Raw genomic sequence first — 26,605 nt, 5'->3', positions numbered from 1 at the left:
CTAAGGGGAATATTTTAGGTTTTCGCCTCTCTCAGACCTCTGGCCCCTTTCTGTCCAAGTCACTAGGATAGAAAAGAGAAACCAGTTTTAAAGTGAAGCCCACAGATCATCCCATGATTTACCAACCCAGCCAATTAGTTCAGCCACACTATTGAGTCTCAGAAGGCAGCAATGCAGACAGGATTAAGTGAGGCCTGTACATACAGACAATCACTCAGGTAATGAGAACATAGGCTTATGCCCTCTGAAAACAGAAATCACATATTAATTTACACAACATAATCCACAAACCAGTCTCTAAATCTGCAAGACCATCTTATGGGAAAGACATCTAGTTGCAAGGCATTTGACATTCTTCTTGACTGTAAATTAAGCATCTTTGATGATGTCACAGACTTAGTTTAACTTTCAAATGAAAACAAACTTTAAAGACAGTTAGTTGAAATAGTTTATAGTCTACCACTGAGCATTGTGATTTTCCTTGGATTGAAATTTTTTTCCTTACGATTACCCTCATTGTCATTAAAGGGACTGCATTAAGTCCAGTTTTAATTTAGCCTGTTAATTTGCATAAACACAAAAAGAGCAGCAAATGATCACATATGATCTTTAAGTCTGCTTTGCTGTAACTTACACAAGGAACCTTTAGGGTGACTTTCAGTCTGCCCCTCAGAGCACAGGAGCTGAGCCACATACCTGCCATTTAGCTTTGCCTGTAAACACCTGTCTTTTCCAAGTCCTTCAGGTTTTCCATTGTGCCTTAAGGTCCCTTCTAGCCATCTTTCAGGAAATCAACCTTCTTTCCTTCCCTGGAAAGATTGCCATGAACTGTACAACCAACAAAGGCACCAGGCCTTTTTTCTTGTGGGCTTTTATTACTTTCGAAAGTCAACCCCAGTTCCTCAGGGAATTTTGGCAATGACCAGAGCCGAAAAATGTCTCCTTTAGACATGACATTCTACTAAAAGTCTTGGTTAACAAAACCTCTATTAACAACTGGTATTATTAGTTTTAAACAAAACACCTTATGTCATTACTTACATCTTCAGGATGCCAAATTCTGGAGAAATCAGGTAAGGAGAAAAATATACAGTATGAAGAAAAATTTTTGTCCTAATATTCACTAAAATTGCATTTCCATATTATAATTTTCTTTAATTACTTTCCTATATGTGAGGGTTTTTTGGGGGGGGTGAGGGGTGTTGCTGGCTCATTTATTAATTTATTTTGCTTTCATTTTCTTCAATAAAAATTTTTGATAAAGGAGGTAGGAACATAAAATTTTTGTTTGTTTGGTTTTCTATTACAGTTGTCCCACTTTTCCCCTATTGATTCCCTGCACCCTGCCCACCCCTTTTCTGACAGTTAGTCCCTGCCCAGTTGCCCATGTCCATGGGTCATTTATACATTTTCTTTGACTAGACCCTTCCCCTTCTCTCCCTCCCCCCTCCCCCCTTTGCATTGTTAGTCTACTCCTTGTTTACATACCTCGGGTTCAATTTTTCTCTTTGTTTGTGTGTTCATTATTCTCCTGTATTAGGTGATATCATATGGTATTTTCTTTCAGTACCTGGCTTCTTTCACTAAGCATAATTCTCTCTAGGCCCACTCATGTTGTTGAAATTAGTAGAAGTTCCTTTTTTCTTTCTGCTGCATAGTATTCCATTGTACAAGTGTACCACAGTTTTTTTATCAACTCATCTACAGATGGGCATTTAGACTGTTTCCAGCACTTGGCTATTGTAAATAGTGCTGCTATGAACATAGGGGTGCATAGGTTCTTTGAATTGGTGTTTCAGGATTCTTTGGATATAATCCTAGCAATGGAATTACTGGTTCAAAAATAGTTCTATTTTTAGTTTTTCGAGGAAATTACATACTGTTTTCCATAGTAGCTGCACCAGTCTGCATTTCCACCAGCAGTGCACTAGAGTTCCCTTTTCTCTGCATCCTCAGCAGCACTTGTTCTTGATATTGAAGCAGAGCGTCCCTAACTGGGGGAAAGAAATAGACTTACAGGTCCAGGAAGCACAGAGAATTCCAAAACAACTGGACCCAGGGAGAACCACACCAAGATACATTATAATCGAAATGTCAAAAATTAAGGATAAAGAGAGAATCTTAAAAGCAGCAAGAGAGAAGAAGAGAATTACATACAAAGGGGTCCCAATTAGACTATCAGCTGATTTCTCAAAAGAAACTCTGCAGGCAAGAAGGGACTGGCAAGTAATATTCAAAGTAATGAAAAGCAAAAACCAGCAACCATGATTACTCTAGTCAGCGAAGCTGTCATTTAGAATAAAAGGGCAGAGAAAGTGCTTCCAGTACAAAGTAAAACTGAAGGAGTTCATCAGATCCAAACCACTGTTATATGAAATGTTAAAGGGACTTGTTTAGGAGAAAGAGGATCAAAACTATGAACATTAACATGAAAACTGTATCACAACAACCAACAACAGAACATAGGGAATTGAAACAAAGGCAGACTGCATAGACAACAAGAGTGGAAAAAAATTATGGTTATGGGGAACATTTTGTGGGGAGGTCAGTGGGGAAGGGAAGTGGGGGAAGGGAAGGAGATGATGCAGGAATTAAGCATAGTAGGAGGGAAAGGAGTAGATTGGAAGATGTTGGGAAGAACTATATGCACAACCAATGCACATGGACTAAGGGGGGGACAACTGGAACAAAATGAAAAGAAATTGTGACAACTGTAATAGCATAAACAATAAAGCATATTTTAAAAAAAGGTTGGGAGGCACACCTGGGGAACATTCCCAGCCCCTCACAGAACATCGAAGCAGGGAAAATCAAGCCTTATTGCTTCTGACTGTGCAGACCAGTGGGGGTTGGGATGGAGGTAGAAACTGCTGGTCTCTCAGCAGAGTCTTCTTGTTTAAAGGGCCCCCACAGTCCTAGAATATCTGCAGATCCACCCACTCTGGGAACGACAGCCAGGGCAGCAGCTAGAGGGGCACCAGGCTGGTGCAGAAGTGGGAAAGGTGCTTGGAAAAGGGTTAATGCTGGGCAGGTGGCTTTGTTTCCTCTCAGACCCTCCCATACATACATCGCCACAACATGGTGAAACAGGTCGCCCTATAGTGATGAATCCCTAAGGCTCTGTCCCTTACAATTTAACAGGAGTGACAGCTTTACCTGGAATGCTGAGGCAAACAAACACGGGAGCCTGTCAGAATGAGGAGACAGAGAAGTATGGCCCCAAAGGGGAAACCGATCAATGTTCCAGTGGCAGAACTAAACAACGAGGAGATAGCCAACATAACAGATGAGGAGATAGACAATCTAACAGATGCAGAATTCAAAACTCTGGTGATAAAGATGCTCACAGGCTTAACAGATATGCTTGAGTATGGCAAACACAAAAGGGAAGAAGTGAAGGCTATGCTAAGTGAAATGAGGGAAAATCCACACAAAACCAATGGTGAAGGGAAGGAAACGGGTTCAAATCAATGATTTGGAACATAAGGAAGGAAAAACAGTCAACCAATGCAGAATGAGGAAACAAGAACTGGAAAATGTGAGAGAAACTTCCCAAATTTTGTGAAGAGGATGGACACACAGGTCCAGGAAGTATGGAAGATCCCAGGCAAGCTGGACCCAGATGGGACCACACCAGGATGCATCATGATTGAGATGCCAAAGGTGAAAAATAAAGACAGAGTCCTGGGGGCTGCAAGAGAGAGGCAGAGAGTTGCCTACAGGTGGGTGCCTATAGGACTATCAGCTGATTTCTCAGAGGACACTTTGCAGGCAGGAAGGGACTGGCAAGCAGTATTCAATGTGAAGAAAGGCAACCTGAAACCAGGATTACTCTATCCAGCAAGGCTATCATTTGGAATGGAAGGGCTGATGAAGTGCTTCCTGGACAAGGTAAAGCTAAAGGAGTTCATCATCACCAAGCTATTATCATATTAAATGTCAAAAAGACTTTCTTAAGAAAAAGATCAAAACTATGAACACTAAAATGACAACAAACTCACAACTATCAACAATTAAATCTAAAAAAACAAACAAACTCCAACTAATCAAACCAGAATAGGGACAGAATCATAGGTATGGGGATCATTTGGAGGGTTATCAGCTGGGGGGGGGGGGTAAATGGGGATATGGTGCAAGGATTAAGAAGCATAATCAGTTGGCACAAAATAGACAGGGGGAAGTTAAGAATAATATAGGAAAGGGCGAAGCCAAAGAACTAATATGCACAACCCATGGACATGAACTAAGGGGGGTGGGATTGCTGGAGGAAAATGGGGGTACTGGGCACAGGGGAGCAAAGGGGAAAAAATTGGGACTACTCTAGCAACATAATCAATGAAACCTGGCTGGTTTGGCTCAGTGGATTGAGCGTCGGCCTGCGAGCTAAGTGTCGCTGGTTCGATCTTCCAGTCAGGGCACATCAGAGAAGGAAAACCCTGACTCCAAAAAACCTCCGCTGCCTTGCGGCATACCTCTTCAGGGGAAAGGCTAAGGGAGTAAACCCTGACAGAAAATCCGGAGCCGGAGTCCCTAAGGCGGTTTGACGTTGTAGTCAACACCGGCAACTCCTGCGGCGCACCTGAAGCCAAGCTGTATTGACTCCGTCTTTCCCTTGGACCCTTCAGCTGCGAAGAGAGGGGGGGTCTGCTGCATGGGCAACAGCAGACCCTCCATATCACCCTGCCCAGGCTCTGTAGCTTCAGCTTCACTGGAGAGGACACTCCAGCGTCATCGCAAGATGTCGATTCAACACGGGAGGAGACAGATACCGTGTCACTCCCGAGTCGGACTGCACAGCCATTCTCGGCGGTGCAGACAGACTCTTAAGAAGCTACACCATCGTCTCTCGAGACGGACGGCTGCCGACGATATTTTAAAAGACATTTAAAAAATGTATTAATGAAAGGCTCATGAAAAATTAAAGATCAAAATAAATAATAGAATCTATATTCCCAATAAATAGCAGATATTAATAAACTGTGAGTAAATGTCAAAATTGAAAGAAAGACAAACTTTTTTGTTTTCCTCCATGTCCAGAAGTCCGTAAAGGAATATTTTAGGTGAGGGTAAAGAACATTTGAAAGCTTGCCTGACTATGAAAAGCCTGTCTTTCAGTTTCCTAAATATGAAGCTGGGCCATAGGAAATGATCTTCAGATCTTCCCTGCTTACGTACATTATGGGGAGAAAGAGGAAATTCAGCTTAATAAGAGCATCAATCATCTTGAGCAAACCACCATTAAAAAATTAAAATACCAAGCCCTGGCTGGGTGGCTCTGTTTGCTGGAGTGTCATACAAAAGTTTGTAGGTTCAGTCCCTTGTGTTTGGCCACATATGAGAAGCAGCCAATTGATGTTTCTCTCTCTCTTTTCTTCCCTCCTTTTCTCTCTCTCTAAAATCAATAAACATATCCTCTTGTGAGGAATATTAAAATAAAAGTCAAACATCAAATTACAGGTCATGTTGTTTGACCAACAACAAAGTGCTATTGAAGTTTGGAAAGTTCTATGAATTCGGAGTATTAAAAACAGGCTTGAATAAATGGGGGAGTTTGAATTGGACCTTGAAGAATAGATAGATTCTGAAAAGGTAGAAGGAAAAGGTTACTCGTCGTCGGCAGCCGTCCGTCTCGAGAGACGATGGTGTAGCTTCTTAAGAGTCTATCTGCACCGCCGAGAATGGCTGTGCAGTCCGACTCGGGAATGACACGGTATCTGTCTCCTCCCGTGTTGAATCGACATCTTGCGATGACGCTGGAGTGTCCTCTCCAGTGAAGCTGAAGCTACAGAGCCTGGGCAGGGTGATATGGAGGGTCTGCTGTTGCCCATGCAGCAGACCCCCCCTCTCTTCGCAGCTGAAGGGTCCAAGGGAAAGACGGAGTCAATACAACTTGGTTTCAGGTGTGCCGCAGGAGTTGCCGGTGTTGACTACACCGTCAAACTGCCTTAGGGACTCCGGCTCCGGATTTTCTATCGGGGTTTACTCCCTTAGCCTTTCCCCTGAAGAGGTATGCCGCAAGGCAGCGGAGGTTTTTTGGAGTCAGAGTTTTCCTTCTCTGATGTGCCCTGACTGGAAGATCGAACCAGCAACACTTAGCTCGCAGGCCGACGCTCAATCCACTGAGCCAAACCAGCCAGGTCCAAAAGGTTACTATAAGATAGGGAATGGCAATAAAATATTCTCCCATTATCAATCTGGATTGCATACCATGGAAAATGTTTATAAATAAAGATTTTGAGTTATAAGTGAAGTTTTACACCAGATGACTTCAAATGACTCTGATGAACTAATAATGAGTCATAACTGATCACCTACTATGAGCGGACACCACACAAGATGCCTACTTTGAGCCAAGTACTGTTCTCACCACTTAAAATATAACTGTGGGAAAAATATAGCCAAGTTTACACCCCTGGCATAATAAAGGCAACAGACTTTAATCAAAGATACTTACAGATTTATAAGAGACTAAGGAAAATTAATAACCTGTCACACTACTTGTGAACAGAACATACAGCACATTAATTCAGGACCGGGTGACACAAAGCTCATGTTCACAACATGGAACAGTAATATATGTTGTGACAGTGTTTCAAAAAGTGGTTGTACTTAATATGACAGAGGAAGAAAACCTTGGTTACAAGGACTTAAGAAATAGGGAGACAAATTTTAGTCCAATGGGTTTCTGTAACAATTAGAAATGCCACAAACTTAGGCTGGCCTGCTTTTCAAATAGGAAGTTCATCAAAGACTAATTACTGCATGCCCAGAACATTGTAAGGCAAATTATTGCACTAAAGTCTCCTCTAACTCTAAGAGTCAGTAAAACCATGCTTTTCTCCTATACATAATATAATTCAAGAGCTAACAATGAACATTGATGGTCACTATACAAAGAAATGTGCAATAAAATCATTTCAAAAAGTAAATAATATGACCTCTACTCTGAAATGATTGGAGGTTCATCTAATATCATTGATTTCTCCACTAATCATATTATTTCTAAAAAAACTTATTCATTTTTGTAGTCATTAATCCAGTCTTCCATTAAATAAATACATGGACAATTATTTGGAATGTTAAGCAAATGTTAACAATTACTTGTTGCTAAGTGGTTTAGATTTTGGGTAGTTTATTGCTTTATTCTTTCTACTTTTCTGTATTATGTGGATTTTAAATGAGCATGTAATTATATTTATAAACATACTTTTCTTTTTAATCAGAAAAACAACTGTTTGATCATATAATCTTGTTTCCCCAGAGTTTCCCCAGCTGGAGAGTCAGTCCAAGAGAAATATCTTTTTATTTTTATTTTTAAGATTTTATTTATTTACTTTTTGGAGCAAGGGGAGGGAGGGAAGGGAAAGAGGGGGAGATAAACATCCAAGTGCAAGAGAGGCATTGATTGGTTGCTTCTCACATGCCGCAAATTTGGGGCCTGGCCCGCAACCCAAGCATGTGCCCTACTGGGAATCGAAAACCAGTGACCTTTTGGTTCACAGGCCAGCACTCAATCCACTGAGCCACACCAGCAAGGACAAGAAAATATTTTAACCTAGCAAAGAAAAACTCATATGAAAATGCTGCTATATCAACAAGGACACAAAACCTCAATATAGGCTTTCTAGTTTTGAATTTTTTCTCTGCAGGCTCAGTAGTACCTAACTGAACAGTCTCCATAATTAACAGATGCATGGTATCTGCAAAAGACGTCCCCAAAATCTCATATCTTCACAACAGGTGCTTTTACTGCTCCCCGGCTACATTCAGTTTCATAATGGGCTCGATGATGAGTTTTAGGTTGCACTTCTATTTTCAGTTCACATTGTCCAAAATGAGTAGGTAAAGGCCAGTCTAGTGGAGGTAATGAAGATGTGCTATAAACAAAACACAAAAAGACACATTTCATCATGCTGTTGTTGCCGAGCAGTGATTCAAATCACTTCTTTGCCAGCACCAACATTTCTTCCTGTGGTCTTGGAAACAAAGAATTCCAGAATAAAACTTCACTTAGTAAGTTATAACACTGTGTATGGTGGGTACTTAAGAAGTAATTCTTTAACCTGAAGAATAAAATAAATTTTATCAAAAAATAAATAAATAAATAAAATCTTTCCACCAACTTATATGAGAAAGCTCCTTCATTTAGTATTTCACTTCAACGTTATCAAATCAAGGGGAAGTTTGAAACATTTGACTTTCTTAAGCATCTTTTAAATGTTCAACATAGTCTATATCAAATTAGTATTTGACATCATTTCTTTAAAACCTTAAATTAAGACTCTTTTTTAACTACTTCTCAATTACATCTTGCATCACTCCTGTAAGTTAGATATTTTAAAGGAAGTGAAGCTGCTGGGAAGAATTAGATTTTAAAATGCAATATGGCAGCTTTAGGTTCAACTTCTGTTGTAATTATGAAATGGTTTTTCAAACAAGGTACCTTCATAAAACTTGTTTTCTTATTTTGATTACATACAATTTCCACATATATTTATGCCTTTTTCAAAAACAATACATAGAAAACAACAAGGAAGAACTGGTTATTGGATATAAGGCCCCACATAGAACTAGATAAAATTTAAAGCACAGGTATTCTCTGCATTGTTTATGCATAGTTTTGAAGACATTGAAATAGTTTGAAAAAAATTATAAATGTAAACAATTTAGCATGTTATGTATTTATAATTTGTTCACTGCCTCTTAAATGGCTTCAAAAAGTTGGTAGAACTGAGCAGGGACATGCAAAAAAATTAAACTAGAGCACCATCTTACATCACACACCAGAATAAACTTAAGATGGATCAAATACTTAAACGCTAGCTGTGAAACCATAAAAATCATAGAAAAAAACATAGGCGGTAAAATTTCAGATACCCCACATAGCAATATTTTCACTGATAGATGTCCTTGGGCAAGAGAAATAAAGAAAAGAATAAACAAATGGGACTGCATCAAATTAAAGAGTTTTTGCTCAGGGAAGAAAAAACATCAGCAAGATGGAAAGGGAACCAACCATATGGGGAAACATATTTCCCATTGATACATCAGACAAGGGTTTGATCTTCAAAATATATAAAATACTTATATGACTCAACACCAAGAAGACAGACAATCCAATTTAAAAATGGGCGAAGGGCCTGAACAGACACTTCTCCAAGGAGGACATACAGAGAACCCATAGGCACATGAAAGAATGAATGCTCAACATCACTAGCCATCAGGTAGATGCAAATTAAAACCCCAATGAGATACCACCTCATACTTGTCAGAAAGGCCATCATAAACAAATCAACAAAAAAGTGCTGGTGAGGATGTGGAGAAATGGGAGCCCTAGTGCACTGTTGGTGAGAATGCAGACAGGTTCAGCCACTGTGGAAAATAGTATGGAATTTCCTCAAAAATCTAAAAATGGAACTGCCTTTTTATCCAGTGATTCCATTGCTAGGATTATACCCAAATAATCCTGAAATACCAATTCAAAAGAACCTATGCACCCTGATGTTCATAGCAGTGTTATTTACAATAGTGAAGTGCTGGAAACACCTTAAGTGTCCATCAGTGCATAAGTGGATCGAAAAACTGGTACATTTACACAATGGAATACTACCCAGCATAAAAAAAAAGAACAAACTCCTACCTTTCATGACAGCATGGATGGAAATGGAGAGTATTATGCTAAGTAGAATAAGCAGGCAGCAAAAGACAAATACCATATGACCTCACCTATAAGTGGTATCTAATGAACAAAAAAACAAATTTAAAAAATTGAACCAGAGACATGTAAATAAGGGAAAAACTGACAGTGAACATAGGGGAGTGGGAAGGGGTATAATGGAGGAAAGAAAGGGAAGGGTCCAGTCAAGGAACAAGTATAAAGGACCCATGGACATAGGCAACAGGTTGGGGATTGACAATGGGAGCAGGTGTATGGGTGGGGCAGGGAAAACAATATGGGGAAAATTGGGACAACTGTAATTGAACAACAATAAAATAATATAATATATTAAAAAATAAAATAAAGATGCTCTTTGCTAATGGAAATTTCTAGAAAAGTGTAGCAATTTATACTTCTACTTCTTGGGACTCCTGACAGCAAATAGAACTAGTATTGCTTTCATCTACTCTCCTCTTATTGTTACTTTAACCATAACAAATCTGCTACTAAAATAGTGTTTTTTTAAATTTAGAATTTAATTTTTTTTCTTTTTTTCTTTTTTCTATCTCTCCTTTTCCCTGTTCACTAACTGATCTCCTTCACAATATGACATATTGTTAAGAAGTAAATAAGGCAAATTGCAAAAGGCCACAGACTTTAATTGGTTTCAAGAGAAGTCAGTCATCATCTTTTTCTTCTCTTGTCTCTGAAATGCACAAATATAAACATGAACAATCTATTGGAAAAGATACTAGCAGGAAACAGAGAACACATTCAGAGAGGATAAATAGTCCTCAGAGAGACTCTTTGCCAGTGTGTAGGCAGGGTTAAGAAATTCAGGGGCCAGCAACATAAGAAAGCCATTATCCTACTGGAGATCTGAAAAGGCAAAAGTGGGATTCATGTTATTTGAACTTGGTAATTTCTATTACACAGGGGAGCAAATTTTAACAGAATTCCTGTTGAGTTCTATTTTTCAGTTGTTTTGAACTTAAATAGGCATGCAGATTTCAAAACTGCAGTTAGTTTTCTTCTATCATGTCAAGTTTTTTTCTGTACAGCTTATCTTAATGCAACCACTCTAGGCTGGATTGAGCTGGATCGAGCTGGATCAAGGAAAGTGCTAGAGCTATCCTATTGGTTGAGAGCAAACCTCCCTTGAGTGGGGAGTGGTGGGGGACAACCTTGGAGACCAGAGACAGGTTCATACTTGTCTAGGCTATTCAGTTAGACATGAAACAGTCTGGTGAGAGGTTGTGTGTCACTCTATATAGTTAATCATATTCCAAAGTGTAGTCTGAGTTCTTGTCTGTATACAAGGAGTTAGCAGAATTTATTTTTTATTTACATACAAACATTTTTCTTTCCTTCAGATCATGTCTGCCTCTGTTATTTCTCAGCGTAAGTGCCTAAACAACCCTGATTCGTTTTGTTATATCTGTGGCAGTTTCACCATTCCCAGTCAAAGGACAAACATCAGCACATTTGTCAGGCAAGCCTATTTGGCATATTTTAAAGTAAAACTTGGTGATCAAGATAAGACTTGGGCCCCTTACAAGGTGTGCAAGCCATGTGTTGAGAGTTTACAGATGTGGATGAAGGGAACACGTGATAAATTGCCATTTGGTATACCTATGGGTGAGAGCCCAGAGATCATTCAAGTGACTGTTACTTTTGTATAGTGAAAGCATCAGGATATATCAAGAAAAAAAATGTAAAACAGAGTATCCTAGTCTACCATCAGCTATATGCCCAATGCCTCATTCAGCTGAAATTCCAGTGCCAGTTTTCATTGAACTACCCTCTTTCAAAAAACAGGAGTATGGTGAAGAACTGAGCTACAGCAACGATAAAGATTTTGAAATTGAAGATGACTCAGTTCATAAGAAATTTGGTCAGCATGAGTTGAATGATTTGGCATCAGATTGGGACTATTCAAAAAGGCTTCAGAACTCCTAGCATCAAGACTGCATGAGAAAAACTTTCTTGAAAAAGGAGTGAAGGTATCCTACTTTCAGTCAAGAGAAAGTGCATTTCTGCAGTACTTTCAAAGTTACGGTGGCTTTGTGTATTGCCATAACATACACAGTTTAATGGAGGAATTGGGAATTCCAATTTATAACACAACTGAATGGCGACTGTTTATCAATAGCTCAAAGTGGAGCTTGAAGTGTGTCCTCCTCCACAATGGCAATTTATTTGGTGAAGTACCAATTAGCCATTCAGTTTGTTTTTGAGAAGACTATGAAGACATAAAGAGAGTCATTGATTTGTTGCAATATCACAAGCACAACTGGATCATCTGTGTTGACCTTAAAATGGTCTGCTTCCTTCTTGGTCAGCAACACGGATACACCAAGAGTCCCTGTTTTCTGTGTATGTGGGACAGCAGAGCTCATGAGAAGCATTGGGTGGAGTCAAATTGGCCTCCAAGATCTGACCTCAAACCTGGTGATCCAGACATTCTACATGAGCCACTTGTTGGTAGAAAGAACATTATATTCCCACCTCTGCACATAAAACTGGATCTCATGAAGCAATTTGTTAAAGCTTTGCCAACTGAAGGAGACTATTTCAAGTATCTCATTTTGGCATTTCCTAGCCTATCATTTGAAAAGATAAAATATCTTAATATGTCAGTTTGGTAGCAGAACTTTACTACTTGTACACAATTTGAGTTACAGTCACAATATATAGCCTTTATATGAATCAAATAACTCTAAATAAACAGTCTATTCAGGTAATTTTTTTCTTCATTTTCCTTTGTATGTATATTTTGTATGATTTTGGGGACAAAGGGAGGCTATCCTGTACCTTAAAAAGTTGACGTGATAGAGAAAAATGGGTCATTTTTGGATTCATATGCCAAAAGTTAGTCAAAAACAAGTGTCAGATCTAAGTCAATGAAAATTGTGTTCCCCAGTGTTATCATAGTATTGAGCCTGTGATAATTGAAGTAGTGTCCTAGAGGTAAAGGAAGAGGGCTATAGAAACAGTTTCTACAGAAAGAAAATGGGGTTGGGAGGAAATTAGTCCTCCAACCTCACTCTTCTTCCATTCTTCCATGTCATCCCAATGGGAGACCACTGACTGAACCAAATAAAAGCTATAGAGCAAAGGAGATTGGATGATGTGGTGGTTGGAATTTAGTCTGCAGGGATTCCAGGTTGGGCAGAGAAGAGTAGAGAACTGTTAAAAGAGAGAGGAGGGGCCAAATGGATAAATACTGACTCATAGACACACACAAATGCACACACTCCTTTCTATCACATAGTTCGTATGTTCAGTTCATAGCTTACCACAGATTGGTGGATTCACTGACAGGAATGAGAAAGGAAAGAGTTCCAGTTGTAGTTTCAATCAAATTCCATTTCCATGGTCTTTGTTCATAATCCAGATATGTCACATACTTTCTTTCTTGAATACAGAGATGATCTATATTGTGAATACATTTCTTTTGTTCCGCTGTTTTTAAAATATGATGACACATTGGTGGTTTAACATCCCAGTGTCCAGGAAAATGACAGAACTTTCTCATTTATTCTTTATATCATTTTTGTTGCTATATTAATAACTACAGTTTATTGACAATATTTCTCAGACAGCATGGTTGTAAATTTGCATGTGCTACCTAATACAGCATTAAAAACAGCTCTATGAGAGATAGAGTAGATATTTTTAGGTATACTTTTAGGGAAAAATTTTTAGAAAAGAACTGACATTTAGAGATTAAGTAACTCCTCACGGTCATTGTGCTAGTTAGAAATAGTGCAGTTCTGTGGGTTTCAAAATCCAACTTTTCCAATCCCAGAGCCAGTTTGTTTCTAACTATATTATACATGTTGTATTGATTCTTCTTCACTAGCAAAGTATTATCTGTTTATGTCTAGATTTAAGAGGCATAGCACACAAGCAACATCCAAAGCACCAGAGAACTGGGGGTGGTAGTGGCTTGTTCTTGGTGTTGAAGGTGTTACACATTTTTACATACACTTGTCAACTTACATGAAAAGTCATTCATCCTAAAACCTTCATTAACACATTAGCATAATAATATTTAATTTTTTATTATAGCAATCATTCACACAGTCACAATTATTCTTGGCAACTCACAATTTTTTAAATTTTTGAAACTACATTTTAATTTTAAGTGTATTTTATTGATTATGCTGTTACAGTTGTCCAAATCTTTTTCCCTTTGCTTCCCTCTGCCTAGTAACCTTTTTTCCTCCATCAGTCCCACTCACCTTAGTTCATGTTCATGGGTCATGCATATTTAATTCCTGCACCATTTCCGCACTTCTCCCACTTCTTCCCCTTCCCCTTCCCAGCTGATAACCCTCCAAATGCTCCTTATACCTATGATTGTTTGCTTAATTTGTTTTGTTTTCATTTTTTAGATTCTGTTGTGGATAGTTGTGAGTTTATTGTCATTTTAATGTTCATGGTTTTGATCTTTTTTGTAAATAAATGCCTTTAACATTTCCTATAATAATGGCTTGGTGATAATGAACTCCTTTAGTTCTACCTTGTCTGGTTAGCACTTTATACCTGTCCTTCCATTCTAAATGATAGCTTTGCTGGATAGAGTAATCTTGGTTCTAGATCCTTGCTTTTCATCACTTTGAATACTTCTTGCCAGTCCCTTCTTGCCTGCGAAGTTTCTTTTAAGAAGTCAGCTGATAGTCTTATTGACACCCCTTTGTAGGTAACTCTCTGCTTTTCTCTTGCTGCTTTTAAGATTCTCTCTTTATCTTTAACCTTTGGCATTTTAATTATGATGTATCTTGGTGTGGATCTCTTTGAGTCTAGCTTGTTTCCCTTCATTATTTTTTCACATAAGCTTTCAATTTATTGCTCTTCTTCTTCTCCTTCTGGCACCCCTATGATTCAGATGTTGGCATGTTTAAAGTCCCAGAGATTCCTAAGCCTCTCCTTGTTTTCTTAAATTCTTGTTTCTTCATTCTGTACTGATTGTTTATTTCTTTCTTATGTTTCAAATCATTGATTTGAACCCCAGCTTTCTTCCCTTTACCATTGTTCTCATGTGGATTTTCCTTCATTTCACTTAGCCTAGCCTTCATTTCTTCCCTTATGCATTTGTCATACTTAATCTTGTCTGTCAAGTCTGTGAGCCTCACTATCACCAGTGTTTTGAACTTTGTGTATGTTAGGTTGGCTATCTCCTCATCACTTAGTTCTTCTACTGGAAACTTGATCTGCTCCATCTTTTGAGCCATACGTCTCTGCCTCAACTTGACCACATCCTGTGTTTGCCTGTGTCTTAGGTAGAGCTGTCACACCTGTTATATTGTATGAGGCAGAGCTTCAGGTATTTGCCAGTGCAAGGTGACCTGTTTCACCATGTTGTGGCACCATATGTGGAGGAGGGGTATGATAGTGCTTTCTCAGCACTTGCCTCTTTTCTAGGCAATTTCCCTGTTTCTGGTATAAAACTGGCGTCCCTCTAGCTGTTACCCTGGTTGTGGTTCCCAGAGTGGGTGGTTTTGCAGGTGTTCTAGGACCATTGGGTCTCTCTAAACAAACAGACTCTGCTGGGAGACTGACTGTTTCTTTCGCCACCCCAACCCCCACTGGTTTTCACAGCCAGAAGCAATGAGGCTTTATTTTCTTTGGTTCTGAAGCCATGAGCTGTGTGGCCTGGTCTGAGGCTGGGATCACTCCCCAGGTGCCCCTCCTGACTTTTATAATGTGTGACTTCTCTTTCTACTTGCCAGCCACAGCCCCTGCCTTGCTGTAGCCACCACCACCATCACCACACCACATCCTCTCCACCCTGGCTCTACCTCTTCTATCTGTCTGGATGAGTATTGTTTCTTTATATCTTTGTTGGACACACATGCAGTTCAATTTTCTGGTAGTTCTGGTTGTTTTTAGTTTTGAGGTAGTTATATTTCTTCTTATTCTTGTAGAAGGTGGTGAAGTATATTTACCTATGCCTCCATCTTGACCAGAAGTTCTGGCAACTCACCTTATTAGTGCTACTTATTTTATCTTATTATTGAATGTACTACTGAGTCAAATGGAATAGAATCAGAATAATTTTGCCTCAGATGCACAAAAGTAATTTTTTATTACTTTGAATGGGCATGATTTTTGCAATATTGAATATCTGATTCTGAACATTTACATGTCTGTTTGGGTTTTTTAAATGTTGACAGAGAGAAGAATGGAACAATGCTAGGTGCCCAAGGATATTGTAGAACTGTCTAAAGAATATTGGAAGTAGTGGCAGGAAGACTTCACACACCCTGGATTTATTTTTTGATGCCTCATTGTTAGAGCTGAGATAGAATCTAGGGATACTGAAGTCCAAGTGATCATTTTACTGGCAATGAGTTGAAGGTTGATAGGTGAAGTGATAAAAAGTCAGATTTAATAGCAGAAATCAGATCAAAATTTAAGCTTCCAGAGTCCCATTTTAATGCCATTTCTGATATTTTGCATTCTTTGGATTTTTTAGACTTCAGGGGTAACAGTTTCAAGGCCCACATGTGGCTTTTTCTCCAAGCAAGATTAGCAATGAGGAAATGCCCCTGTATTTCTTCCTCTGACCTTTCTGAGCCCCTTTTCCTCCCCTGATACTTGTGCTATGGTTGGCTCCTTTTTGCCTTTAGAAAACCTGCTACTCCACTATAAGCTTCCCTTAGAGATGGCCACCTGTATCATTTATTAGTAGATAAATGGAATGAGATGAAACAGAAGTGAAAAGGAAGATGAAGCATCCTTTCTCTGACATGGGATGTTTTGTCTTGTCTTGGTCAGTATTGTTTATGTATACTGCTATTACTTCCCCTCCTAGATGCATCTGGAGGTCAAAGGCCATGACATTTTCTATCTTTTTCTGCTTATTTGGTAGGAAAAGTCTCAACAAATACAGTGCCAATACAATTATATTTCAGTTGACTTCAATTGAGCCAGCAGCAAAACACATAATACCACTGCACAAGCTCAGCACAGTTCTGTGACTTAAGCAAGTCATAGACTAAGGACATATTCCATTAATTTTTCTTCAAGCTCATAAAATCTGCTAACAAGCCATATGTCATCTGAGAAAATTATAGCATATATTGTCCAAAGTTTAATCAGGAAAACAAAAATAACTCAAGATATCTTAGGCAGAAAATAATTCAATAACTTAGATACATTAAATTAGATAATACAGGTAATTAGATTCTTCTGAAACTACTGGCAAGTTGGAAGAATGAAAGCATAGTGCCATTTACTCTCAGGTGTTGTAGTTTTCAGAAGGTCCCTAGAACCATAGAAAGCTACTGGTGATGTTCATAGCTGCTTCCAGAACTGAACTGATGACTCCTAGGAAAACACCCAGATCCAGAGGCAGAATAGCCATCCTGTTGATGCCCATCATTCTATGGCTTTGTCTGCCTCCAACAGAGAAACAATAATATGGTATTTTTCTCTTTTTCTTCTCAAATCTCACGCAAGTGCTTCTGGCTGGCACCTTTTAATCTGAATCCTCCTTTTAAGGAATGGAGCTTTCAGGCTTCTAGCTCCTGCAACATCAAAGAACATGGGGCTAGTGTGTAGAAATTATGCCAAGATTCTGAAGACAATCCACTACATAATAATTTCCATAGCTCTTAATTTCCCTGCTTTCACCAATTATTTTAGATTCTGTTAATTAAAAAATATCCTCCTGGGTATTTTATTTTTTCATCTGGTGATTTGAGTATGTAACTCATATATGCACAATACAATTTGAGAAATTATTCACCAGAATATCCTGTAGGAGAGAACATAGTATTTGGGCTATTTAAAAATATTCAAACAAAGAAATGGTGTGCTTATACTCTAAAAAAATAGAACCACCTTGGGTTTGAAAGAGTTTTATTTTTAAACAGAAAGTATGGTGAGTGCAAATCATATTTTAAACTATTACATTGGCTTTTGGGGAAAGACTATAACTTGGGGATTTGAACTTTGAAACAACTTAGTATTGCAGCTAACAGAAGTATAATTATTCTTTGCTTGTACCAATGATAGTTTCTGAATATGACACATACTTTAAAATCTTTATGGTAACAAATAAAGAACTGCTGATACTTGAGGGGACATCAAAGTTCCTTTTATAGAAATAATACTATTTAATAATTTACACATTTCAAAGCTATCTACATATGGAAGTTAAACATTTTATTTCCCATAGAAAATATCATTTCCTAATGGATTTAGGAAAAGAATGACACACATACCCACACACATACAAAGATGACAGACTGCCTGTATGAAACAGCTATCTATAAATATGGACTGAAATAAAAATATCTTTGGGGAAACTGTACTTTTGTAGGTGTGATAGAATAAAACGTATTGATTTGCTGGGCTGACCCCTAATGGTCACTGACAGGAAGTCTGTAAATAGGACAGAGGTGGTGTAGGTAGGAGACAGAGCAGGGGTGTGTTAGGGAGGGAGAGGGCACGACAAACAACTATCTCTGGAAAGCATGTGTGGGATCATGCAAAAGAGGAACAGAAAGAATTAGTGAGGGATATAAGCTATATTCCTTTAATGACTTTGAGAGACATGAGTAAAGCCTGAAATTCTGCTTCATTAATTGTTAACATTAATAATATTATTTTCCTGTTTTGACTGTTCTTTTTAAAATGTAATAGTGCTCCTAAAAGATCCCACATGAGTGATGGCTCAAGCAGGTTTCATGAGCACATGAGGCTCCTAAGTGGAAGACCAACTATGCACATGAATGTACCTAGAGGAGGAACATGGAGGCTGAATTTTTGGAAAGACAAAGCTTATGCAATGAGCATGTCTTCCTGTGGTATGATACTTCAGAGACTGCTCACATCGTGTTTACATAGTCAGAGAGTCCTACAAAGAGACTGCTTCCTATAAATAATGTGTTGGTCAGGTAGCTTGAAGACACCAGCTTTTGGTCCAGCCACCTCTTTACTTTGTGTGATTGATCTTATGTGTGAGTGAACCCTTGGTAGGGGTACTCATCTTGGTCTTAAGGGCCATCCATTCTTTTAGATATTTTTTTTGGTCAGGATTCAGTCATTTATTTAATAAATATTTACTGAGCATTCATTATGTAGCAATATGCCTGTATAGGGGAAGGGGATTATAAGGACAAACTTTAAGAAACAAAAAGTCACAGGGACATAAGCTACAACATAGAGAATAGAGTCAATAACATTGTAATAACAATGTATGTTAACAGATGGTTCCTAAACTTATTGTGGTGACTACTTTGTAAAGTATTAACATATAAGCATTGAATAACTATGTTAAACACCTGGAACTAATAGAATATTGCATTTCAACCATAATTATAAAGAAATTTTAAAAAGAAGTATACTTACTTCTAGAAATACAATAAAGAAAAAAAGTCCCAGTCTTCATGGAGCTTTCATTCAAGGGGAAGAAACATTTACTTGAAAAGTAAACAGTATTATGATAATCACAAACTCTGGTAAAGTATACTGTGGAGAATAAGCAAGATGATTAGATACAATAGGAGAGGATACTGTAGGCCAAGAAAGAACTCTCTCTGGAAAGACATTTCTCAATAATGAGACAGACTCATAATGGGAAAATCTGAGTGGGAAACATTTTGGACTAAGGGAACAGCTAATATAAAATTTCAGCAGTCAGAGGGAGGACCAGAATTTGCCAGCATGACTCATGAGTTGCAAAGACCTACCTTCCTGACTCTGTATTCTTTCTCTCCCATTTCATAACTGGGAAAATTTACTTAACTTTTCTAAGCCTCAGTGTTTCTATCTTCACTGGAGAATAATAACACATCATTTTGAAAATTTTTATGTAGTCAAATGAGATAATAAAACACCTAACATAGTCTCTAGCATCTAAATTTTATCACTTATTCATCATCATCATCATCACCATTATTATGAGAAAAATAATAAAGGTAAGGATAAAACTTCCAGAATTCTGTCTACATCATTTTGGTTTTACCCAGCTTTTAAAATGGCTTAGGTTGCCATTGACATTAGAGATCTATGACTGGGAAACATATGGGCAGAAATATTACAGTTGTTGCTATGTCCCTCTCATGTTGCTATATGATTCATTGAAGAAGTTTCATAAATCACTGCAGCCTCAATCCATGTCATCGAAAAACAAATTGGCTCTCCACCTATAGATTGGGAAATGGAATTCAAAATTTATAATCATGCATATAGAAATCTTACTATTACCCTATAAATAAGTAATTAATTGTCAGTATTTTTAGACTTATTGTCTAGATTCCCATAACTAAATTTAGAATAGATTTTATACATGGCATGCTGTCCTGAATATGTCCATAAACTTCAAAACAGCTCCTCAGTCAAATAAGCTTTATTGGGGTGTACAGTTAGATAAACTGAAGTTTTTCAACTGTGAAGTGTGTACTCCTTCTAAATCATTTCACTCATGAAACAAACTTGTGGCATTCTCACTTATATTTAAGAACTTCAGAAAAAAGTAAAATAATCAAAGTTTATATTTTAAAAAGATACATATGCAACTCCTGCTCTACCTATCTATCCTTTGAACATTTCTATCTGTACTTTGAATCTATCTATTCCTTACTTTGAATAAAATAACCCATGATCCTCCAAAATATAACAGCAGTAAGTGGTATTATATAGAAGAAATATATTCTAAAAGCAAATTTTCCTTAAAATAGGTGAGAATTTCCAAATGGTTATTGGAAGCAGTAATTGCAAATAGCATTGATTTATGCATTGGATCAAAGCCTCAGTTAGTTTTGTTTTGCAAACATCAAAACCTTCTGTTTCACCATCCATAACCTTGAAATACCAGAAGACCATAACCTTGAAATAATAATATTTTAATTAACTTGTGGGATTCTTGTGGGGATTAAATGTGAAATGAAACCACACAGCAAATAAAAACCACTATGAAAGATCCAGAGAGAAACTATGCAAGAAAAAGCAGTTTTATATTTTAGTACTTTTAATGGATTTTGAAGAAGTGGCCCCAATTTTCATTTTTCACTTGGACCCCCCCTACCCTGTTCATATCCATCCTTTTCCTTCTGTTTCACTCTTCCACCTGGCCTCCTTAGCACTCTTTTCTCTCCATGGCATACATTATTTGTCATTAATATCAGTGGATGATTACCACTATTGCTCACTACCTTTTAAATGTACTGAAAGGAAGAGAGGTATCTTCCCTAGCTTTCCCAGAGCTCCACCATGATGATAGGACTAACCATATCTCCTTATAAGAAATATAAACATACCCTTATCTTTAAACACACAGCCATCTAAATTTGGAAACTTTTTCTGATAAATATTTAAGTAATCAGTAAGTAGTAGTAATCATTCTCATTTTATAAAGTGGATGGGTCTTATTTTTAATTTAAGGTGGTTTTTTTCTACTTCTGTTAGGCAGTCACAACAATCCTTGATGAAAGTGTGCTTTATTTGGTAAGAAACAAAAATTAAGTCACCGATTTGGAAAAAAATAGTAGATTAAACCAGGCAAAAATTTTTGACTGGAATAATTAATATGTATACTTTTTTAAAACTTCCTTACCATGGATACACAAGCCAAAATATGTAATATTAGCATTCACACCAGCATGGATTCAATTTAGTATAAAATGTGAAATTCCATCACATTCATGAAGGAACCCCATTCTTCAACCCAAGCCTACCTTCACTTGAACTGCATTTTCACTCACTTCAGTGCCTGTTATTAGGTACTGTACCTGCAAATTAAACATTTAAATGAATGGACACACTTTTTATAGGCATCCATTATGACCTAAATCAGGAAGAATGAAAAGATTGATGTTAATTTATCTTTACCTTAAAAGAAAGTTGGACAGATAAATTAGTAAAGATTCCATACATTACCTGTTAAACACCTGATTCTCCCACAAGGTGGTATGCTTCTTGAAGACAGACACCACAACTTTCACATATGTCTCCTCATCACTAGTCCATCTCTTTTTAGAATAGTGCTCCAGAATGAGTAACTCTTTTTCACCACACAAAGAGTGCCTAAAATTTGTCTCAGATAAGCCATCCCATCTGTCATGGCTTTTTTTTTCTTCCCTGAATTTCTCAGAAATACCATTTAAAATGAAGCATTTGCCAAGTCCTCCAGGCACAGAATATGAACTGATTTTGTTAGTTATCTGCCTTTCCCTAATAGTTGTTAGATGGCATGGAATATTTATGTTTCAGAGTTAAAAGAGATATGGCTAAAAATGTGTATTAGGGTTAAAACAAGTTAAAAACAATGATAAAGCCACATTTCTCAGTTCATTAGTTATACCATGTAGTTTTCTAGAAATATGTGGGGTTTGTTTTTCAACTATTTCACTAATTCTTTGGGTATCTTAGAGTCTCAATGAGATGCAAAGTGACATCATAAAAAGGTCATAGATTTCAGAGTCCAAAATATCTCAGATCAGCTGAATCTCTGCCACTTATTTCCTTCCATTAAACATATTTCTTCTGACACTTTCTAGGAGGTTGGCCCTGGGATAATCACCAAAGAATGACCGTTAGGACATGATTCCTGTTCTCAAAAAGTTTGCAATCTAAATGTGGCAGAAGAGGAATAGAAATATAAATGTAGTACATAACAGCTAAGATAAGAGAAAATGCAGAGAGTTAGGGAAACATGCAAGAAGTGAGCTTCAGTGTGTGGGGATCTCCTGATGTGATATATAGAATGTGCTTGTAAACTAAACACCCTGTACAAAGGCAAGTCATTGTAGTTCTAGACTTAGTATAATAACATACCATGGGAGAAAGTGACCAGGGAATCAGGAGATGTGCAAGTATCTTCCTTTGAAGAAGGGAATATTGGTATCCAAATAATCCTACAGAGTATCTAGAAGCTCTTCAGCTTCTTTGTCTTGAAAATCTGCCAACAAAACCTCCATCAACTTTATTCCAGAAACTATGAGTACTAAACAAGTTATAAATATTATATCAAATATAAATTATTGAATAAATGATTTGAATTGCCCATTTTAATGGCCCAAATGAAATACTTTAAGACAATAATTACCTCTGATGTTTCCATTCATTTTCTAATAAGATTCTTTCAATATATTGTGAAATAAAACAAATTATTAAACATATCCAAGAAAATGTCTGTATAGCAATCAGGAGTCAGAGAATTCAATCTAGATAGTTCATGCAGAAATAAATGTACTAAAAGAAGTTAGAGGCTTACCAATTGGAGAGTTGGGGTGGCACAGGTCATGGAAGGCCTCCGCTGGTTCTCAGGAACTAGGAAGTGAAGGCTAACAGGCCATCACCACCAGGGAGCTCAGCTCTTGCAGCCTCAGGAGGATACTGGGAAGGTTCACATGCACCTTCCAAATCTTGCACAAGAGGTTCTCATGGATGGAAATCCTTGCTTCTGGCACAGATAGGAAAAATGTCATTACCAAGAGTTCAGGAAAAAGTATAGGGGGAAATGGTACTGAGTTTCTGTCAGACCATCTGGCACATCTCTTAAATTTCAACACTCTTACTTACTAAGAATAATTTTTTCAAGTTCATATTTTTTGGAATTTACAAAATTCATTCTTGACCTCTTTCTCATTCTGTACTACCCTATTAAGCTTACTTATATGACTTACTCCCTTTTTTTCTTGCATTTTTGGCTTACTGAGTGGGGGGCAGGGGAGATAGTCAAGTTAAAAATACATTTCTAATGAGTGCACCAGAATACAAACAACATTTAACTGCTCTAAAAATGTTACCTAGACAATTAGTAAATGTTCAATAAATTTTCCTTCTCCCATATTTTATCCAGAAACTCCTAATAAAACTTGCAAAGTAATGATGTTTATTCAAGTAAATAATGTGTTACCATGCTTAGAACAGTAGTCAAATTTTAAAAATTAATGGTATACTGTAGGGTTTACTAATTTTTAACACCTTATGATAATGATAAAAAATGAAAATATAATGTGACACTACACATTGGTTAAGTGTTGGCTTCTAGAGCCATATTGTCTAGATTCAGACCTAGTTCTAACACTACTAGTCATATGAGTTTAGCAACTTATGGGGCTTCTTTGTGCTGCAGTTTTTCATCTGCAATTACTGAGAGGATTAAATAAGTTAATGTAACTAGAGTTTTAAAAGAGTTCCTCGCTCATAAAAAAGTCCTGATAAATGTTTCTTCTGTGATTCATGGAAGTCAGTTTGTCATATCTTTTCTTTTATTTAACAAATATTTATTGAGCACTTTCTATATACCAGACACCTTTCTAGGCCTTGATAATAAAATCATATTGAAGACAAAGATTCTTCCATCCTAGAATAAAATAGAAAACATATGAACAATAACATAATGTCAGCAACAATAAGAACTAGGAGCAAAAAATTAAACAGGGTAATGGGATAAAAAATAATGGAGGCTACTATATCAAATAGAATAATCAAAAATACTTTTCAGAGAAAGTGGCATTTGAGCAGAGAGTTAAATGAAGTAAATAATTAGGCCATTCCACTGTCTAGGTGAAGTGTATTCCAGAGCTCTGCTGCAGTAGCAGGTGCATGGCACTAAAGCAGGAGTGGGGCAACAGATGGCCAGTGCAGCCACAGTAGAGTGAGCCCAGGGGCAAGATGTGGCAGTGAATAAGAGACAGTCAGCAGGGCCAAGTCTAGCATGAGGACCAAAAAGTGAATGACTCCTTCAATTGTGTACCCTAAATGTCTCCCTCACCAGTGAGGCCAGATCTTGAATAATCTATTCAACCATTGTAAGACTTTTTAACTTCAAGTTCAAAGCTCTTATCAGCTCTACAATTTACTGCTTTATCTGACTCCTCTCCTCCAAACATATCTTCTACCTCTCTCCTTTTGCTCACTCTATTGCAGTCACCCTGGTCTTCCTTCACATCTTCACACATACCAAAGCACACTGCTGTCGGCACTTGCTGTTCTTCCATGTGAAGAAAGCCACTCTCTCACTTCTCTCAGGTCTAAATTCAAATGTTACTTTCAGAGAAGTCTTCCAGCCAACCATCTAAAATAGCAGCCTCCTGTCTGAGATATCATTGGCAAATATGTTTTCCCATATGGTTGGTTTCCTTTTCATCTTGTTGATGTTTTCTTTTGCTGAGCAGAAACTCTTTAGTTTGATGTAGTCCCATTTGTTTATTTTTTCCTTTATTTCTCTTGCCTTAAAAGATGTACCCATGAAAATATTGTTACATGGGATATCTGATATTTTTCTTCCTATGTTTTCCTCTAGGACTTTTATGGTGTCACGACTTACATTTAAGACTTTGATCCATCTTCAGTTTATTCTCGTGTGTGGTGTAAGTTGGTGGTCTAGTTTCAATTTTTGGCACGTCCCTGCTCAGTTCTCCCAGCACCATTTGTTAAAGAGGCTGTTCTCACTCTATTTTCTGTTCCTTCTTCCTTTATCAAATATTAGTTGACTGTATATTCCTGGATTTATTTCTGGACTCTCTATTCTGTTCCATTAATCTATATGTCTGTTCTTATGCCACTACCAGACTGACTTGATCACAGTGGCTTTGTAGTATTGTTTAATGTCTGGTATTGTGATTCTTCCTGCTGTGTTCTTCTGTCTTAAGATTGCTTTTGTTATTTGGGGTCTTTTTTGGTTCCATATGAATTTTTGGAGTATTTGTTCTAGGTCTGTGAAATATGTCATTGGTATTTTAACAGGGATTGCATTGAATCTGTAAATTGCTTCGAGTAGTATGGCCATTTTGATGATATTGATTCTTCCCACCCAAGAACATAGTATTTTGTTCCATTTATTTGTATCTTCCTTAATTTCTTTCTTTACTGTTATGTAATTTTCAGAGCACAGGACTTTTATCTCTTTGGTTAAGTTTATTCCTAGGTACTTTATTTTCCTTGTTGCTATAGTAAATGGTATTCTTTTTGTCTCTGTCTCTGATATCTTATTGTTGGTGTACAGAAATGCCTTAGATTTCTGTATATTTATTTTGTATTCTACTATTTTTCCAAATTCACTTATTATATCGAGTAGGGTTTTCTATGTATACTATCATGTCATCTGCATATAATGATAGTTTTACTTCTTCTTTCCCAATTTGGATGCCTTTTATTTTTTTTTTTTTCTGTCTGATTGCTTGGCTAGGACTTCCAACACTATGTTGAATGAGAGTGGTGAGAGTGGACATCCTTGTCTTGTTCCTGATTTCAGGGGGAATGCCTTCAGTTTTTGTCCATTGAGTATAATTTTGGCTTCAGGTTTCTCATATATAGCCTTAATTATGTTAACGTATGCTCCCTCTATGTTTTTCATCATAAATTGGTGTTGTACTTCATCAAATGCTTTTTCTGCATCTATTGATATGATCATGTGATTTTTGTGTTTCATTTTGTTTAGGTGATGTATTATATTTATTGATTTGCGAATATTAGACCATCCTTGCATCCCTGGAATGAATCCCACTTGATCATGGTGTATAATCTTTCTAATATGTTGCTGGATCTGGTTTGCCAATATTTTGTTGAGGATTTTAGCATCTATGTTCTTCAGTGATATTGGCCTGTAGTTTTCTTTCTTTGTTGTGTCTTGACCTGGTTTTGGGATTAGGGTAATACTGGCTTCATAGAAAGAGTTTGGGATTTTTCCCTCTTCTTGAATTTTTTGGAATAGTTTGAGGAGGGTAGGAGTTAGTTCTTCCCTAAATGTTTTGTAAAATTTGCCTGTGAAGCCATCTGGTCCAGGACTTTTGTGTGCCAGGAGATTTTTGATTACTGTTTCAATTTCCTTCTTTGTTATTGGTCTGTTGAGACTTTCTACCTTTTCTTGGTTCCGTTTTGGAAGGTTATGTTTCTAGAAATTTGTCCATTTCTTCTAGGTTGTCAAGTTTCTTGCCATGCAGCTGTTTGTAGTAATTTCTTGCAATCCTTTGTATTTCTGTG

At 37.4% G+C, this 26,605-nt stretch overlaps 1 protein-coding gene across 1 annotated transcript in view; it reads right to left on the bottom strand.

Annotated features, from left to right (window-relative positions):
• Window positions 1-24,698, bottom strand: part of CNBD1 (cyclic nucleotide binding domain containing 1) — a 396,422-nt gene extending 371,724 nt beyond the window's left edge. Inside the window, 2 exon segments of the mRNA XM_090284915.1 lie at window positions 21,352-21,405; window positions 24,585-24,698. Coding sequence (XP_090141041.1) covers window positions 21,352-21,405; window positions 24,585-24,698 — 168 coding nt within the window.
• Between the last annotated feature and the right edge of the window lie 1,907 nt (window positions 24,699-26,605).

The sequence above is a fragment of the Furipterus horrens genome, unplaced genomic scaffold, assembly GCF_987537825.1.
Source record: "Furipterus horrens unplaced genomic scaffold, mFurHor1.1.pri manual_scaffold_7, whole genome shotgun sequence".
Taxonomy (NCBI): domain Eukaryota; kingdom Metazoa; phylum Chordata; class Mammalia; order Chiroptera; family Furipteridae; genus Furipterus; species Furipterus horrens.
This window is presented reverse-complemented; position numbering and strand designations above follow the sequence as displayed.